Source organism: Ambystoma mexicanum, chromosome 5q (assembly GCF_040938575.1).
Source record: "Ambystoma mexicanum isolate Mex_15411 chromosome 5q, UKY_AmexF1_1, whole genome shotgun sequence".
Lineage (NCBI taxonomy): Eukaryota > Metazoa > Chordata > Amphibia > Caudata > Ambystomatidae > Ambystoma > Ambystoma mexicanum.
Window position 1 is genome coordinate 421,043,500 of NC_090933.1, and position 16,450 is coordinate 421,059,949.

Below are 16,450 nucleotides of genomic sequence, written 5' to 3' on the forward strand. Positions count from 1 at the left end.
TCATCAGATCCTACCAGGGACAGTGCTGAGGGACCGCAAGGTTCTTTTACTAGTACCGGACAGATATCTGAGGGGGCGCATGTATGCAGCACTACCGGCAACTCAACTGAGGGCAATACACCTACCAGGCCCTGTCCTGAGGTGCAGGTAGGTCTCTCGCTCCACGGGCAAGAGTCCTGGAGGAGGCCGGGACCAGCGAGGCAAGCACGAAGTCGTTGGCACCTGGCATGCAGCCCGAAAAGAAGGCTGCTGCGCCAGACAAAATGACTGCTTGTCTGATACCGCCCCCTGGTGCGGAGCAAGTGGGAGAATGAGTTTCAAGGTGGGACTGGTCTCAAACAGGTACATGGCCTACAGCTTATCCATCAGCATCACAGGGCAGATTTATCCTGCAAACGGCAAGACAGAGTACGCACCGGCCCCAGCAGCTGTCTGTTACCCCGTCAATACCACCTACCACCCCACCGGCCTGTGAGGACAGGTTTTTTTAAAAAGTTCCTTACACGCATGAGGTCTCCTCAGATGGGGGCCTTCCTTCTGGATGTGTTCTGGGAAATGCTCCCTCCGGCCCTTCCGCTGGCACCTATAGTCATTCTTCCTATGGCTCCAGCGCTGCAGGCCCCCGCGCAGCCACGGCTGCCCTTGCCGAGTCCTTTTCCGGCTCCCCTGCCTCCCAGATTTCAGGCAGTTCCACACCAGCCTCCACAGCAGGCAACAGCTCCGGTCCTGACTCTGCAGCCTTCAGCGCCCAGCACTCCACCACCTGCACCAGACCAGCCGGACACCCTAGTGGACACCAATGAGCAGGAGGACCCCAACCACGCCATCCTCAGCCAAGGCCTTTCACGATCGCATCTCAGGTTTGGCCGAATACTTGGGGGCTTCCACAACCCGAGGTTGAACAACCGGAGGCGGGGGTCCTGGCCGAGGTCCTCACTCTATGCTCCGCGGCTAGAATAGGGATCCTGATGGAGAAGGACTTTGTCCCCTTGGCCAAAAAGGGATGGCTGAAACCCTGTTCGGCCCAGCCTATCAATTGGCGCGTCAAAGGCAAGTACAGGCAGATGGAGTGGGATCCACTCTTGCTGTGGGCTCATCCTCAACCACACTTCGATGATCACCGCAGCATCACTATACTCCAAGCCTCAGTCATCCTCGGCCACCTCGTCTGCGGCACTTCTAGGTGAGGAGAAGATCTTGGAGGCATATTGAAAGAAGGCCTATTCCAACGCATCCCTGCACCTGCGTCAATCTAACGCAGACACCATGCTGGCAGCCGTTAACCAGAGGATTTGGCGTGAAATAGCGGACTTCCTTCCGGAACTTCTTGTGCAGAGCCAGCCACGTTTCAAGGCGGTGCTGGCAGAAGATAAACTGGTGGCCCAGGATATCATGGAGTCTACCGTGGAGCACATAGACACCTCAGGCTGTGCCATCTGCATCGTCACAGACATGAGAAGGACAGCCTGGCTACGGGCTACCAAGTTCAACCCGGACGTCCAGGAACACATATTGGACCTGCCGTTCGAGGGTGGCGACCTCTTTGATTCCACCACCGATGAGGAGCTCGATAAGCGGACCAGTTCCCAAACTGTAAAGTCCTTCTCTATCCTCACAAAGTCCACGCCCAGGGCCTACACCCAGTTGCATAAACGTAGAGACAAGGGGCGGGTCTTTGGCGGATTCCGGGGCTTCCAGGAACAGAGGTCGAGGCAGCGTGACCGCTGTCCGAGTCAGCACCGGCTTAAGCAGCAGAAGGGGGGAGCAAGGGCTTCTTTCAGTCCCCCTCCTCAGCCCCAGCCTCAAAAGGAGAGAAGGCATGATGCGCCTCTTCGAATCCACGTGGCTCCAGTGGGGGGCAGACTTGCCCTTCATGCACAGTTTTGGCATCAGAGGTTTGCAACTCCTGGATTCTATCCGTAGTGTCCTACCGGTTCCTCCCTCTATTCTCTCCTCTCCTCCCCTCCACTCCCACAGATTGGGACAACAACTCTGTTGGCAGAAATGTGTTAGCTCGTAGAGAGCCAGGTGTGGAGGAATTTGCAGCCTCCCAGCGTGGCATTGGCATCTACTCTAGGATTTATGCCATACAAAAGAAGATCCAGGCTGGCCTGAGAGTTGCGTTGGACCTTTCCACCCTAAACCTCTCCCTCCCGCTTCAAAAATTCAAGATGGTAACACCAGCGCTTATTGCGGAGACTCTGTGCAGGGGAGACTGGATGTGCTCCCTGGATCCTTGGAAGGACATGTATCTAAACATCCCGATTTGGCAGCCACATCAGTCTTTTCTATGGTTGAGGATCATGGGCTTCCATTTCCAATACAAGGTTTTACCCTTTGGCCTCAACTCAGCCCCCTGGGTCTTTACCAGGCTGATGAATGCACAGTGGCAGCCCTTCTCAGGGCCTAGGGTCACCATGTCTATCCATACTTAAACGACTGGCTCGTCAGGGCGAGTTCCCCGGAAGTGGTCGATCACACCACTTCCACCCTCATGAATACGCTGCACGAACTGGGATTTTTCATCAACCTCAAGAAGTCACAGCTGCAGCCTACGCAGAGGCTGACTTTACTGGGCCTCATCTGGGACACAAGCTCAGAGAGAGTTTTCCCCTGGGAGGACAAGATCACAGCCATCAAGAGGGCCTCAGTTCATTTTCTCAGCAGAGCAGTGACCTCAGCCTGGTGGTACCAGCATCTCTTGGGTATTATGGCTGTGTTCCCACTGGCAGTGCCTCACACCAGACTCAAAATTAGGAGATTGCAGCTGCACTTCGCAGCCTCATGGAATCAGGAGCGGGGCTCCCAAGCAGAGCTTGTCCGCATTCCTCACTTCCTCCACCAGGACCTTGTTTGGTGGAGCACGGATTGCAACTTGCAGACAGACAGGCCCTTCCAGCAAGCACCCTCGCAACTGACCATCACCGCGGATTCCTCCTTGAAGGCTGGGGGGCTACCCTGGACAATCACAACGTCCATGGAGTCTGGTCCCTCCAGGAACAGGAGACCCATTTCAATTGGCTAGAGCTGAAAGATATCTGGCACGCTCTCAATGCCTTTCTGACGCTTATCAGGGGAAAGATGATCCCTCATTCAAACAGACAATTCCACCAGCATGTGTTACATCAACAAGCAGGGTGGCACCTGCACCCCTTTGCAGCCTAGTGGTCAGCATGTGGGAATGGGCTCTGGAGAATGAAATTTCCTTGAGCACAATCCACCTCCCGGGGGAATCCAACTTGGAGGCGGACAGACTCAACAGACTGGAAGCGGACAATTATGAATGACAATTGAAAGACCAGGTCCTTCAGGGGATCTTCAGCAGATGGGGGTATCCCCAGGTGGATCATTTTGCCACCTGGTACAACAAGAAGTGCCCTCAGTTTGCATCTTGGCAGAGACAGGGCCTCGACTCCCTGGGCGAGGCCTTACAGTTACAGTGGAACAGCATGAAGCATATGCATTTCCACCCACTCCCGTGGTGCACAGGGTGATCTGCAAGATAAGAGAATCACGTCACCTCCGCATCATTCTGATAGCTCCTTGGAAGCCTGCAAGACAATGGTTTTCGGAGCTGCTCAGCCTCTTGGACCAGCCTCCCATTCACCTTCTGGTGGGCTCCACCCCTCTTCTATCTCAGCAGGGAGGCAGGGTCATCCTCCCCGCTATGCAGAAGTTAGCCCTCGCAGCGTCGTTCCTGAGCAGGTCACACTAAAGCATCTGCATCTGTCTCGGGCTAACCTAGACATTATACAGGGCGCTAGGAGCCATGCTACTAGGAACCAGTACAAGATCAAATTGACCAGGTTTTGCCACTGGGCTAAGTCGAAGTTGATCCGTTTAAATGCACATTGGAGAATGTGCCATCCTTCTTCGCACACCTCGCACACTCAGGAGTGCAAGTAGACACCTGCCGTAGCTACCTTGCAGCCATCAGAGCATACCGGAACTCGGAGGAGGGCGTTTTCTCATCCTCCATCCTGGTGGTTAAACGACATCTGGCAGACCTCACCAGGCTCTACCTGCCTATCAAGAAACCACACCCTGTGTGGGACCTCAGCGTAGTCTTGGGCGACCTGGCGCATCAGACTAGTCACCATTAAAACAGCTCTCTTGGTGGGTCTTATGTCTGCACCTAGAGTTAGCGAAATCCAAGCACTGGTGGCTTCAGAACCTTATACTAACTTTCACAGCAATAAGGTGGTCCTGAGAACGCCTCCCGCGTTCTTACCTAAGGTAGTCTCGGCGTTCCACTTAAATGAATAGATAATCTTACCTACTTTCTTTGCGGATCCTAAGGACGAGGGTCTTTCACTGTCTAGTGACTATGAAATTCTATCTGGACAGGACCAAGAGCTTCCGCAAGTCGGAGGCTCTCTTTGTCACCTTTGTGGGGTCAAGGCTGGGTTATCAGGATTCGAAGGCCTCAATAGCAAAATGGACGGTTTCGGCCATCAAGGAGGCCTATGAGGGGGCAGCACAAAGCACTCCCAGCGAACATGCATGCCCACGCTGTCAGAGCCAAGGCCACGGCAGTCACATTCCAGAGACACGTCCCGTGGCAGGTCACCAGTAGGGGGGCCACGTGGGCCTCTCCTTCGGCCTTCTGCAAGTACTACTGTTTGGATACTGGCTCTAGGTCAGACGTGGCTTTCGGACATGCAGTATTAATGAACTTGTTTTCTTAAGGAGAGTCACCTCTCCACCCGACGTACGTAGAAGTAATTATAAGTTACTCAAAGTAGTGACTAACATACTCCTAGTCCATAGTCCCCTTTCCTCCATACGTCCCATCACCCTCCCCCCTAATAAAACTGGTGTCATTAGGCAATGTTAATATTGTCGACGCGTCACTGGGGACTGAGGGGTGGCACCGCTGGGCGGAGTCAGGGGAGCGCATGCTCCCATAGCAACGCCCCCACACGCCTCTAAATTTAAAGGGGAAGAAGATTTTTTTCTGGTGAAAAAGGTTCCGTCTCCCATCCCTGGCAAGGGACGGCCATGCAGTATGGAGGAAAGGGGGCTATGGACTAGAAGTTTGTTAGTCACTACGGTGAGTAACTTATAATATCATCAATATGCAATCATTTGAGCAGCATTTGATTGCTCTCAGTTTTTACTGTTCGACTTCTGACTAATAGTCCACAAAAAAGGTCAAACATTGGCCCTTCCCTAAGCAAAGAATCAGTGCAAATGATTATGGGACTTTACCAAATAATAACCACTGTGACAAGGTGTCATAGGACCATGCTATTCCATGTGGAGATGATGTAAATGGCTACACACATTGTTTCCGTCACGTTGTTTTCACAACATTGCAGCGCCGGTCTAGTCTTTTTCACTTTTCGACTCACAACGAACTGAGCGTGGCATCCCAGCGGTCTCCTTTGGGCAAGACGCTAATGGTTTCTCGAGGTCTCGCACCTAAACCCTTCCCAGCCTTTTGTCTCCTTGCTTTCACTCCACCGGTGTTCGCCTTGCTGTTTTGCAATCTCATTTTTCAGCGCTCGCTTTCCGTTCCTTTTTTCCAGCCTCTTGCTATTTTCTGTCTGTTGCAGTGGAGCTGCTAGTTTTCATTATTCCTTTGGTCCTTCTGACGGGGGGTCCGAATGACTGGGAAAGAAACTGTGAATGTAGTGTAAGTATGGCTGGAAGTCGGGAGGGAGGAATTGCTGATGTTCCTTTAAATTGTTAAAGGTTTTGTTGTATTATTAACGTATGTTCTTTTTTTTTTAGTATGAAACCAATATAACAAAAACAAAAATTATTCCTTCGGTTATACCTGTTAATTCCTGGGTCTTACCTTCAATCCTTGTATCTCTCAGTGTCCTGGTATCACTACCTTAAACACCTCTCTGAATTCCTGGCGACATCACTGGAGACAATTGTGGGGGTGGGGAGGCACAGCAACATCATAGGAGACCCTTTGGTGGGAGGAAGGGGGCACAGCGACATCACAGGAGACCATTGGGGGGAACAGGGGGAACCGCAACATCACGGGGACCAATGGAGGGGTGGGGAGGGGCACAGTGACATCATGGGAGACCATTAGGGGAAGGGGGCACAGCGACATCACAGGAGAACATTGAGAGGGTGGGGGTACACAGCGACATCAAGGGAGACCATTGGGAGTGGGGGGGCACAGCAACATCACGGGAGCCCATTGGGGGGAGGGGGTACACAGCGACATCAAGTGAGACCATTGGTGTGGGGGGTCACAGCGACATCACGGGAGACCCTTGGGGCAGAGGGGGGGGGGCACAGCGACATCACGGGAGACCATCGGGGGCCTGGGTGGACACAGCGACATCACAGGAGACCATTGGGGGAGGGGGGCACATTCATGAAAAGCATTGCAAGTTCATGCGCTTCGTCGTACAAGGGAAGCATTACCAGTTCAAGGCTCTCCCCTTCGGACTGACTTCAGCACCCAGAGTCTTCACCAAGTGCCTGGCTCCGGTAGCAAGCCATCTACGACTGCAGGGAATTCATGTGTATCCTTACCTGGACGACTGGCTCATTCGGGCCAAGTCAAGGGACATCGCCGTCGATCACACGGCGAAGACCATCCGACTGCTGACAGACCTGGGGTTCTCATTGAATTATGCAAAGTCCTGCTTGACTCCATCGCAGGATTCACTGTTCCTGGGATCCAGGCTCGATACAGTGCCCTGCCTGGCGTCACCATTGGAGGACAGGATAGCAGCCATCTTGGGCAAAGTGCAACCGGTGTTGGCACTGAAGTTCGCCACAGTAAGAACCTTCAAGTTACTGCTCGGCATGATTTCCTCATGCATATACCTGATTCGGCTCTGCAGGTTGTGGAGGCGTCCGCTCCAGGAGTTTCTGGACACACGTTGGGTCCAGGTGTCCGGAGGCTTCCAGGACAGGATCGTGCTTGATGAGGAGTTCCGTCGTGCGATAACGTGGTGGGGCATGTGCTCCAACATTGCTGGAGGCACGGATGTCTAGAGCCCCCCGTACCAGGAGGCGGACACGACCGACGCTTCCCTGGAAGGGTGGGGAGCCCACACTGGACGTTTTCACGCCAGAGGCCTGTGGAGGCTGGAAGAGAAGACGCTACACATCAACATAATGGAACTATGGGCAGTGCTTTGGGCTCTCAGGTTGTTTCTGCCGTCCCTCAAGGGTAAAGTGGTGAGAGTCTTCACGTACAATACCACCACAACGTTTTACATCTGGAAGCAGGGGGGCACCAGATCCCTGGCGCTCTCCAGAGAGGCGCAGGAGTTGTGGCACTGGACTGTCACCCAGGGGATGTTCCTCATTCCGTTTAACTTGGCAGGAGTAAAGAACACTGTCGCTGCATCTCTCAGAAGGGAGCTGCGCTCTTGCCATGAGTTGGAGCTTCGGCAGGATCAAGTGAACAACCTTTCCCTCAAATGGGGCAGTCCCCAGACCGATCTGTTTGCGACGGCGACAAACACCTAAGTGCCGGAGGTTCGCCAGCAGGTTCCCACAGCCGGGGCGCATGGGGGACACATTCTCCTTCCCTTGGGAAGGCCTGTTTCTATACATGTTCCCTCCGTTGCCACTACTTCTTCGAGTCATCAGTCAACTCAGACGGTACTGGTGCAGGATGATCCTCGTCGCACTGGCGTGGCCGAGGCTGATCTGGTACCCGGATCTTCTCAGCATGTCAGCTTCCCCTCCAGTCAAGCTGCCTGTGGTCGTGGATTTTCTCACCATGGAAGGAGTCGCACATCTGCACCCCGACCTGGGATCGCTGAACCTGAAGGCTTGGTTCCAGCAGCATTAGAGTTTGGTGGTTACGAGCTTCCAGCGGACTGAAGGACACAAATGGAAGCATTTTGCGACTTGATGCCAGTCATAGAAGATCAACCTTCTGAGGGTCACGGCCCCTCAAGTACTTCCGTATTTATTGTCATTGGCCAAATCAGGACTGGTTCACACCTCCATCAAGGTGCATCTGGCAGCTATCCCCCACTATACCAGGTCTCCGGGATGGGCTTCACTGTGTCTAGTCAAAGAGTTCATGAAAGGACTGTTCTGCTCATCCCCGCTGGTGAATGCACCGGCCCCTGCGTGCATCACTCATTAGTTGGCAAACCGACCGCTGCCTGGCCGTCCGAGAGCCCATTCTACCAGAGTGATCCCTGCTACAACGACGTTCCTGTCTGGTGTGCTCCTGCTGGACATTTGCAGGGCTGCTACATGGAGGTCAATGCACACCTTCACGAAATTCTACTGCGTTGACAGGGATTTCAGGAAGTAGTCCAGAATCGGCCAAGCAGTGCTGCGAAACCTGTTTGCTTGAAGGTGAGCCTGGTGAGGAGGTAAGAGATTGCTTCTGTTGAGCTTTGCCGCCTTCCGTGGTTGTGTAATTATGTACTGCTGTCTATTCTTTATTCATGAGCATGTGAATCCATGCCAGACCCCATGTGTCAAAATCTGAAGAATCCTTCCTTCCTTCTCACCTGGTTCTTCCATAGAGCTATCCTCTGGATCTTTCTTCTTTCGCCATTGTATCTTACGTGTGTCTTCTCCCTTCTTGTCTTTTTTCTTTTGATAAAGGTAAGGTCTCTCTCCTCTGGATGCCACGCTGTCGGGAGTGATCCCCAGAGACAGGGAAAAAGCCTGCTGCCAAAAAACCCTGTAGGTCCAAATATAGCTATGGACGCGATCTCCTGGAGACTTCATGTTTAACTGAGAGGATGATGTTATGACCAAATCAAGGTATCCCTCCAGGAGCAGGCAGGATGGAATAGTTCCGGACTTGAGGAGAGGAAGAACAGTTCCACCAGTCTGGTGGCAAGAGGAACGGAACACTGTCATCCCCAGTGGAGGTAAGGAGGATATGCAAAGTTCCGCAATCCGGAATATCGAGAAACAGAGCCAGAAGGTATAGACAGAAGAATTTATGACTCCAGATAGAATTCCGGATAGGTAAGGTACAGTGCTAGAAGATATACTCCTAAGGCTCAGGAATGAGCAATAGAGTTGTGCGGAAAGTTAGGAGGAAGGAAGATAGAAGAGAGAGAGACATCTCAGCAGCAGAAGCACCGAAATCCGTGAGGGAGAGGGTAAGCGCGGCCGCAAGAGGCTCTGCGAAGGAAGTGGCAAGGCAAGGAAGACAAAGCCCTCGACAAAACAAAGCATAGTGTCGGCGGGAGCAGGCAAGAAAACGCTAGCGTTCTGCATGGGAAAAAACCAAACAAGGTGCAAGGCACCGTGACGCAGCCACAGAGGCTAGTTAAGCCGGAAGACGGCCATATTGAAAAGAACTAGACCGCTCCACGCGAAAACGGCGTGAGCGTGATGGAACAGGCTAAATCCCAGACCTTCCAGGAGGGCATGACACCATGCTGGAGAAGTAACAAGTTACGTCTCTGTAACCATTGTTCTCCAGCATGGGTCTAGCATGGATTCACATGCAAACCCTCCCGCCTGCCCCTCTGTGGCTCTTCTCTTGGTCCTACTGCCACTTTACGTGCTACCAAATATGAAGATGGCTCCCTGAGGAGGAGGGCCTTAGGTAGAGGGCAGTCATCGGCTGGGGGCAGTATGACCCAGAGATCAGTGATTGGTTTATAGGTGAAATACAGTTTAGAATCAAACTGAAACAGTTTTTTCTTTTACGAAGGATTCCCAGCCTGACAACAGGGAATATTCATGAGCATGTGAATCCATGCCAGACACATGCTGGAGAACAAGTTACAGGTAAGTAGCTTGTTCCTTGCCAACAATCATGCCACCTGCGTGTCAGTCTCCTCCTTCGACATCCTTACAGTTTTTAACACTCAAACCCTAAGAAGAGTGCCATCCGGAACCAGAGGCAGAAAATGAACCAGGAGTCTCCCGTTATCTCCCAGAATTGTACCCAGAAGAACCAAACACTGCGGAAGTGATATCCAGAGCAGTATATTTCATAGGGGAAGCGGACAGGAAATTTAATCTTCCGGCGACAGTCCAAGGAAGACCAGCTCCCACGTTGGTAGACTCTGGGAGTCTTTGCACAGACATCCACACCGACCTCATTACACAGGAGGAATTGACTCCTGGACCCCTCTCCAAGAAGGAGACTTGAACCTATATCCCCAGACCCAAGTGTATATAGAAGCTCTAGGGGAGCGGATGGAGATGTCCGTGGTGGTGATAGCAACCCTACCGAAAGAAATATTAGTAGGCACAGATTACCCTCTCTTCAACCACTGCCTCAAGACCCTACAGATGCAACATGAAAGGGCCCTCTAACATTTTTCCCCACAGGCAGTGGGTACCAGCGAGGAGGGCAGGGCCTTTGAAAAAGGAGTGGTGTTAAGTGATCGGGTCAAGCCCCTGACCCTGTCAGGGGGGAGCAGGGAGCCCTCCTGATCTGTGGTAAGCAACCTACTGGGGTGTATACCAGGGCAGGTCCTACCCCAGAAGTGAATTGAACACATTTTGACTTAAAAGGTGGTGGGGTAGCAAGCCTTTTTGAAGCCTTCCAGTTATAGCTTAGCCAGAGGTTGACTAAGTGGAGCAAGTGACCATGGGCAACAATGAGCCAGAGAGACTGTTGGAAAGGGGAAGACTCAGCTGTAAAAGCCTACCTTGCACAGAGTAGATCGAAAGGTGTTCGAGTGTAGGGAGAGACAAGCAGAGAGAGACTGTGTAATCTCAGGAGACTGCGGTATAAAGGGATTAGTGAGGATGAGAGGTGAGAAGGGCGCAGGTAGAGAGAAAGAGAGTGGGGAGAGTTGGGAGGCGTAGGTAGTACAAGGGTGGCAGAAGAGAGGGGAGAGAAGATAGGAGAGGGGGAAGGGAGATTAATGAGAGAAAAAGGAAAGGGGTACAAGTAGAGAAAGAGGGAGACAAGGATGATCATGTAGGAAGGAGAGTGGAGATAGAGATACAGGAAAAGATGGAGAGTGAGAAGGGGAGAGACTGGAAGAGACGAGCAGTCCAACAGACCAGAAGTCTCCCTTAGAAAGTCCCAGAGGGAGATAAGATAGAAAAGGACAGAGCCTTCAGGTTTCCCTTTCAAGATCCAAAAGACTTAGATAGTAGAGGTTACCTCACTTTAGAGTAAATCAGGGAGATGCTGTTGTTAGGGAGACCACCGGGACGTTGAGAGAATTATTGGGACTCCCTGAGTTTCTAGCATCCCTTCTTCCCAGACCAGTTGGTTAAAACTTTATTAACACACTCTGGGCCTGATTCATAAAGCGCTTTTCAATGGGGCAATCCCATTGAAAAACACATTGTGAATTCAGGCCCTTGAATCTACTATTGTGGTCTGTGGATTTCTGAGACCATCTGTGGCCACGGGTCTGATAATCCTAACCAGGTTTTCTCGTAAATGGCCACTCAACATTCATGAAAGGCAAAAAGCCATACTGACATACCCATTGAAGGAGCCACCACAAAACATGCAGTGGCTCAGCCTCGGTTTCCATCTCCATCTCAGCACCTATGTATGCATCAGCAATGCCCATTTCCACCACAACATTCTATTTTTGTTTTCTATATATATGTCACAAAAAAAGATGTATTGTGGATAAAATAGTGCACCTTGCTTTTAGAGGAGAGCATGTGTTGAATAATTAGTTGTGTCTAATTCGGTGAGCCCTCTTTCATAATTCAGTCGTGATTTCCTCTGTGTAATTCATGTTCTGTCATATCAATTGAGTTAAGCAAACAAAAACTGTTGCGCGTTTCAGTAGTTCAGGGCATACTGAACCACCAGGGTAAAATGTTTCAAGGTATAAACACACATTTTTAGCAAGCCCTTAGTCTGATTTCAAAACCAGGAACACTTTTTACTAGAGCATATTCAAATTAAAATAAGGCTTCTTTGATGTTACAATACGTTCGGTTTGTGGCAAAATGTTTAATCGTTGTTATTGTGCCGCAATGTTGGAAAAAAGAATGCTTGTTTTTGTTTGTGTATACTTTGTTTTAATAGTTTATTGTATTGTTTGCAGGCTGAAAAATTTAGGAAGCATGATCCAACCAAAGAACTGTGTGTACTGGCAGCCATTGAGGTGCTCTATTTGTGGAAAGCTCTTCCAAATTGTTCTCTTTCAAACCTACAGCGTATGAGTCAAGGTACTACACTAATTTATTGCATTATTTTTCCCATAGACAAAATAGAAAGTATATATAATTTAACAGTTCTGATCGTTTGGCGTGAGAATTCAGAATATTCCTCATTCTGTTGTCCATGCAGGCCCTCACCATCTTAAATCATTTCCTCATATCAGGAGAGGACCTCGGTGAAAAAGGAAAAGTTACTCGCCATAGTGACTACTGTACTCCTAATTCTATGTCCCCTTTCCCCCATACTTATGCTAGTTCCTCCCATGGAGCGGGGATGGGATCATATCCTTCAGCAAGCACTCTGTACTTCCCCTTTAAATTTTAGCGAGTGCGAAGGCAGACCAAGTGTAGGTAGCACGGCCCTGCCCATAGCCCCACCTCTAGCACTCCTCCCCGCAGTCCCTTGGACCACCAAGAGGACCGGTAGGAGCTAGCTAGCTATTTTGGAGGCTGGAGGGTGAGTGCATGGAGGAAATGGGACATATAAGTACAGTAGTCACTATGGTGAGTAACTTTTCCTTACTCCTACATCCCGTCCCCTTTCCACCATACTTATGTGAGAGTACCAAGCACTTACTCTTAACCAAGGGAGGACAGCTCTAAGCTGAAAGAAAAATGGTCCTTAGAACTGCATGCCCGAACTGCGCATCTGCTCTAGAGCTGGAATCCAATGCATAATGCCTGCAGAAGGGTGATGGAGAAGCCCAGGTGGCTGCCTTGCAAATAGTTCACAGGTCACATGATGCTGAAAAGGTACTTATGTGCTCTGTGACCGGGTCAAGTGTACATGTAAACCTTAGGGTGGAGGTCTGTCCTGTACCCATAGACGTATTTACAACAAGGCCGACTATTTTATTGCAGTCTATTTTCAATTTACTGATTGTCATTTTTTAAATATAAAACCAATTTTGTTTTACCGAATCTGGCTGATCCACAACACTGGGAGTAATTTCTAGCTGTTGGCAGTCATTCCACTCTAACAGCTAAAGTTTTTGATGTATTTTATATATGCTTGATATTTACAAAAGCTTTATTGTTAGTGACTTTTGTTTCTTTTAAAAGGGAAACTCGTACCAAACCCAGCATGCTTTAGGTATTTAGTGATTCAGTCATGCAGCTCTCACAGGCATATATGACAGATATAAAGCTTTTTAGTTTAGTTTATTATTTGTAGAGCGCATCTAACCCTAAGGTATCTGGGTGCTTAAGCATAAATGATTGGTTACAGTTGCAGAAAAAAAAACAAAGGCATAAAGGACCAGGTTACAGATGGTCAGTGTGGCAACAACAGGCAATACAATACGGTGAGCTAGGGAGAAATATTCCCTAGGCAGGCGAGCAATGGAGATAAATACAGTGGAGAAGGTAGGTAAATGATTAATCCACTGGACCGGAGTACTAGTAACGCACGGTTCAGACAGGGGTCCGAAATTAGAAATCATGGGAGTATGATCGTCCTGCGTTTATAGTAGTTGAGTCCGTTTGAGAGTGGCTGAGGTTAAAGCTAATGTTGCAGGGCAAAGAGCCATTCTTTCCCTTTGGATCTGAAAGTCCAGAAGGAAGGTTCAGCTCTGATGGCCGTAGGGAGAGCATTTCAGTACTTGGCTGCTAATACCGGGAAGCTGGACCCCCTGGCGTTTTCATTTTGTATTTGGAGATATTGAGGCAGTGTAGCTAGGACGATCTGGTGGGTCTGGATATCGGTTCTTCGAGAATTTGACAGATAGATATTGTGGGGCTGCATTAGACAGGCATTTATGTGTGACGACCAGATTGTGCAGTAGGATGCTATCTCGCACTGGTAACCAGAGTGAGTCTGATAGCAGAGATGTGACTGGAGCGGGGTATATTCAGGGCGCATCTAAGGGCATTGTTCTGGAGAACTTGTAATCTATTCAGATTACAATCAGTGAAGCCTAGGAATAGAGTGTTACAATAGTCCAATTTGGACAAGATCAGGGCTCTGGATAGTGTAAGACATCTATTCGTGGACAGAAATGGTTTGCAGGCGTTGATTCGTTTGTTGGTTTATTCTGTGGTGGAGGCTATAGTGTTAACTTGTTTTTTGAGGAAAAGGGTGGAATCTAAGTAAACGGCAAGAGTTTTGACCTCTTTGGTGACTGATGATATTCCCATCAATGTTAAAGGTTTTGTACCGTGGGTCAAGTTTGTTCAGAGGGACTTGGAAGACGGCGATTAAAAGTTTTGTTTTGTTGTCATTTAGGCAGAGGCCGTGGGTAGCCATCCAGGCCTGTATTTCCAAGTGTATTTCGTTACATTTTTTGGAATAATTTTCGTAGCAACCAGTGAGTGTAATGAGGACCCGAGTGTCATCCGTATAATTTGTATAGGTGACACCCAGGTTGTCAAGACGATCTAAGAGAAGCATAGTAAAGATATTATAAAGTGTGAGAGACACACAGGACCCCTGAGGGACTCCACAGTGGATAGCGACTGGATCAGCAGAGGCTGTGTGAGCAAAGACCCTTGTTGTTCTATTAGCGAGGAAGGATTGGATCCATCTGGCGGCATTTGGTGAAAATGCTACGGCAGTGGACAAGTGTTTGGTCAGGATCTGATGGTCAATGAGATCAAACGCTGCTGATGGGTCCAGCAGTAAAAGGATGGCCAGATTACCCTTATCTTTGACTTCGTCCATTTGGATTTTTAAGTCCAAGGGGGCTGTTTCTGTACCATGCCTGGGTCTGAAGCTGGACTGTCGCAGACCGAGAATGTTGTTATCTTCCAAATGTTTTTGAATTTGGAGATAGGCTACTCTATCTAGTATCTTTAGGAGAAATGGGACTGTTGTTGTAGGTCTGTAATTAGTGGGTATGTTTGGGTCTAGGTTGGGTTTTTTCAGGAGAGGCATGACCCATGAGCAGCTGTTAAAGGATGAATTAATCAAAGCAGTGATGAAAGGTGCTTACTTATTTGCTCCATCCTTGATAATTTGAGCAGGGAATGTGTCTCCCTGGCAATTTGAGGGTTTGAGCCCTGAGATGATTTTTTCCAATTCTTCAGTAGTGATTGGGGAGAAATGGAATGGGTAGCATAATGGGGATAGTAAGACAGGCAGATTGCGTGAATGGGCTCTGGGATCTATTCTTTTTGGTCTCGATTTTGGCTTGGAGTGAGGCTATTTTGTCTGATGAGGCTTTCTGGATATTAGCACACCAGGCCTTGTCCTTAATACAGAATTCTGTGGGCGGAGCAGGAGACTCCAGTTCTCGTAGAAGAGAAAAGAGCTCTTTAGTACCAGATTTTGCATTCATCGAGACAATGGGTATTGATTTGAGTTTTGGGGGGTTTAGTGCAATGTCCTTAACGTGTTCTTCAAAGTCAGCCGTATATAGGTTATAGGTTATTTAGAGTTTCAGCCAGTAGGCAGCCCTGTTTGAGACCATTCCATGTTGGAATTGATGTGGAAGTGGTGCCATCTTTTGTAAGTCGGATATTGATAGGTAGACGTATTAGACTACAGGAGTATAATTGCTTCGATTATATTTATCGGGCAGTTCCAAGATCTTAGTTTCTCCCATAATTTAGCTCTGTTCATGGAGTCAAATGCCATTGTGAGGTCAATAAATGTAACATGGACTGTGGCATTTGTCCTTTGGGCTTCATGTTGGATTAAATTCAATATTAGGTGATTGATATGTGTACCTACATTAGTTGTAAAGCCGGTTTGTCTCACAGCAAATCGGTTGTTTTGTGTAGCCCACACTTTCAGCTGTTTCAATAGAAAGGTTGCAGATATTTTGCCTAAAGGGTCGAGAAGGGCAATGGGCCAAAAATTTGAGGGATCTTCACGGGGGCCCTTCTTATGAATTGGTATCATAGTGACCTTTCTCCATGAGGTCGTAATTTGGTTTAAATTGTTTATCAAGGTGAGTAATTGATCTAATAGATTTGTCCATATTTCTGGATTTTGTTCAATGATGGCATTTGACATGACATCCGGTCCTGGTGCCCTTGATTGATTCAGTTTTTGTATTATTTCCATACATGTCTGTCTGTCTTTTACGTCCGATTGTCGTGTGCTGTAGAGCCTGGTAAAATGCTTTATCCAGTTTTCTTCAGTTACATTACTCACCAACTCTTTCTGGTATTGTGAATTGTTGTTTAAGAGGTTCCAGAGCTCTCTCACATTGCTGTTTTTGCAGGTGTCTAATATTCCGCATCCGTTTGAAGTATCTTCATTTGATGTGATTTTTCCAGTTTGTGTATGTCTGCTTTGTTGTTCTTAGAATTTCTTTACTGTCTTCTGTGTTCTGTTTTTTCAATTTTCGTATAGCTATAACTAGAGCTTTCTTTTTCGCAGCCAGTTCTTTGTCATATGTATGTTTATGGATCTTTGTATTCGCTACACCACTTGGCTGCATGA

The 16,450-nt window shown here is 48.9% G+C and overlaps 1 protein-coding gene across 3 annotated transcripts in view; it reads left to right on the plus strand.

The window, feature by feature from the left end:
- Positions 1-16,450, plus strand: part of TTC39C (tetratricopeptide repeat domain 39C) — a 986,275-nt gene that overhangs the window by 711,986 nt on the left and 257,839 nt on the right. For all 3 annotated transcript variants that reach the window (XM_069620912.1, XM_069620911.1, XM_069620913.1), the window contains one exon: positions 11,949-12,072. In XM_069620912.1, coding sequence (XP_069477013.1) covers positions 11,949-12,072 — 124 coding nt within the window. The remainder of the gene's footprint in view (positions 1-11,948; positions 12,073-16,450) is intronic.